This window comes from Sinocyclocheilus anshuiensis, unplaced genomic scaffold, assembly GCF_001515605.1.
Source record: "Sinocyclocheilus anshuiensis isolate Anshui unplaced genomic scaffold, SAMN03320099.WGS_v1.1 scaffold75, whole genome shotgun sequence".
Lineage (NCBI taxonomy): Eukaryota > Metazoa > Chordata > Actinopteri > Cypriniformes > Cyprinidae > Sinocyclocheilus > Sinocyclocheilus anshuiensis.
Genome location: NW_015549634.1, coordinates 1,321,220 through 1,323,736, shown reverse-complemented (window position 1 = coordinate 1,323,736; position 2,517 = coordinate 1,321,220). Strand labels below are relative to the sequence as shown.

The following is a 2,517-nucleotide window of genomic DNA, read 5'->3' as shown; positions in this document are numbered from 1 at the left end:
TACGTATATGGAATAACCGTTTTATAAAAGCAATAACCCCCGTGAAGCCGTGGTTTACAGTGAATTTATAACAGCTAAGGGACGTTGTTAGGCACGACGCGAAGCGGAGCTAACCCCCTTAGCTGTTATAAATTCACTGTAAACCACGGCTTCACGGGGGTTATTGCTTTTATAAAACGGTTATTCCATATACGTAGTAAGGTTTCACAAAATAAAACAGAGCAAATAAAGTGTAATGATATTAATAAAAACAGTATTCTTCCACCAAACAATGTAGCTCCTCAGAAACAGTTGTGGTTGCTACAAAGTGGCTGCCGAGCAACAGACAAACGTAAACAAAGGTGTATGTTACTTTGTAGAGTTATTTACAACAGCTTTGAACGCGGCTCAGCCAATCAGAATCAAGGACCGGAACTCTCCGTTTTATAAAATAAAATAAACTTCCACTGAAATAAAATAGTAGTTTCAGTAACATTTCACTTGGTTAACTTGATGGACTAAAAGAACTAAAACTAAAATTGAAATAAAAACTAAGAATAAAAATAAGTTATTAATAATCATAAAACTATATATATAACTAATTATAAAAATTAAATTCGTAAAAATTAAATCTTATGAAATATAAAATAAAAACAATTTCAAATATTAACAAAAACTACACTAATATCTTAATGATTATAAAATAATGACACTATGTTTTAATAACACAGTTTTTTCAACAAGTGTTTAACATTCAGCTGACCATCAACTTCAGGAGGACAAACTAGATATTATTATTCTATTATTTATTTTACATGTGTTCATGTGCATAGAATGGCTTGAACTGAAGTGTCCTGACTGATAATCAGAGTTTGTACCCTTGTGTTGTCGAAGGAGGATTTGCTGGTGATGTCATAGAGCAGGAGAAGAGCTGTGAGATCAACAATAAAACGATCATCGATTAGAATAAAACCACAACGCTGACAGACAGTGAAGGGTTGATCATTTCTCACCCTGAGCGTCTCTGTAATACGCATGTGTGACGCTCCGAAACCTCTCCTGTCCCGCCGTATCCCAGATCTGAGACGGCAGATCATTCACATTCATCCGTTATAATGAGATGCACTGCTGATTCATTAACGCTTCACAAACTCAGATTCACTCACCTGTAATCTCACCTTCAGCTCATCCACAGTGAGCACTTTATTCTGACAACAGAGAAGCAGTGAGCATTATACAGCAGATGCATCAGGTGTGACATTCTCCAGGTTTAAATCTCTTCATCTGTTTCTCTATCCATTGATATATTCACAGAGGAGACAGGTACACTCAAAAGATTTTTAATGTTTTTTAAAGAAGTCTCTTCTGCTCACCAAGCCTGCATTTATTTGATCCAAAGTACAGCAAAAACAGTAACATTTTGAAATATTTTTATTATTTAAAATATCTGCTTTCTATTTGAATAGACTTTAAAATGTAATTTATTCCCGTGATTTCAAAGCTGACTTTTTAGCATCATTACTCCAGTCTTCAGTGTCACATGATCTTCAGAAATCATTCTAATATGCTGAATTGCTGCTCAAGAAACATTTATTATTATTATTATTACATTGAAAACAGCGGAGTATAATTTTTTTCAGGTTTCTTTGATGAATAGAAAGTTCAGAAGAACAGCATTTATCTGAAATAGAAATCTTTTTTAACATGATAAATGTCTTTATCATCACTTTTGATCAATTTAAAGCATCCCTGCTAAATACAAGTATTAATTTCTATAATTTATTTTTATACTGACTCCAAGCTTTTGAATGGTAGAGTGTATAATGTTACAAAAGCTTTTTATCTCAGATAAATGCTGATCTTTGGATCTTTCTATTCATCAAAGAATCCTGAAAAAATTCTACTCAGCTGTTTTCAATGTAGTAATAATAATAATAATAATAATAATGTTTCTTGAGCAGCAAATCAGCATATTAGAATGATTTCTGAAGATCATGTGACACTGAAGACTGGAGTAATGATGCTGAAAATACAGCTGCGCATCACAGAAATACATTACAGTTTAATATATATTGGAATAGAAAACAGTTATATTAAATTGTAAAAATATTTCAAAATGTTACTGTTTTTGTTGTACTTTGGATCAAATAAATGCAGGCTTGGTGATCAGAAGAGTCTTCTTTAAAAAAAAAAAAAAAAGCATTAAAACTCTTACTATTATCGATTAACAGGGTGAATTACCGTAAATCCGATTCCCACCGTTGCAGAAAACGATCCAGGGATAAACTTCCCTTGATCAAACTGAACCAGTAGAGACGTCTTTCCCACTCCGCTGTCTCCCACCAGGATGGTCTACAAGACGAGAAGATGAAGAGAGACACTCAGAATACGACAGATTAGGGAGGTGAATTATAAGAACATGTAGAATATATGAACAGAAATCACTGTTTAATAATCAGTGCATCTCTATGTGAAGTCACAGATAAGTGCTGGTGCTGATGGAGGTGTGTTGTTGCCATAACAACCGAACACCTCCCC

General features: G+C 33.7%; 1 protein-coding gene across 1 annotated transcript in view; it reads right to left on the bottom strand.

The window, feature by feature from the left end:
* Nucleotides 1–2,517, bottom strand: part of LOC107659676 (ras-related protein Rab-37-like) — a 10,678-nt gene that overhangs the window by 5,947 nt on the left and 2,214 nt on the right. Inside the window, exons 2-5 of the mRNA XM_016448685.1 lie at nucleotides 2,221–2,331; nucleotides 1,146–1,187; nucleotides 993–1,059; nucleotides 858–910 (exon numbers count right to left, since the gene is read on the bottom strand). Of these exons, the coding sequence (XP_016304171.1) occupies nucleotides 858–910; nucleotides 993–1,059; nucleotides 1,146–1,187; nucleotides 2,221–2,331 (273 nt within the window). The remainder of the gene's footprint in view (nucleotides 1–857; nucleotides 911–992; nucleotides 1,060–1,145; nucleotides 1,188–2,220; nucleotides 2,332–2,517) is intronic.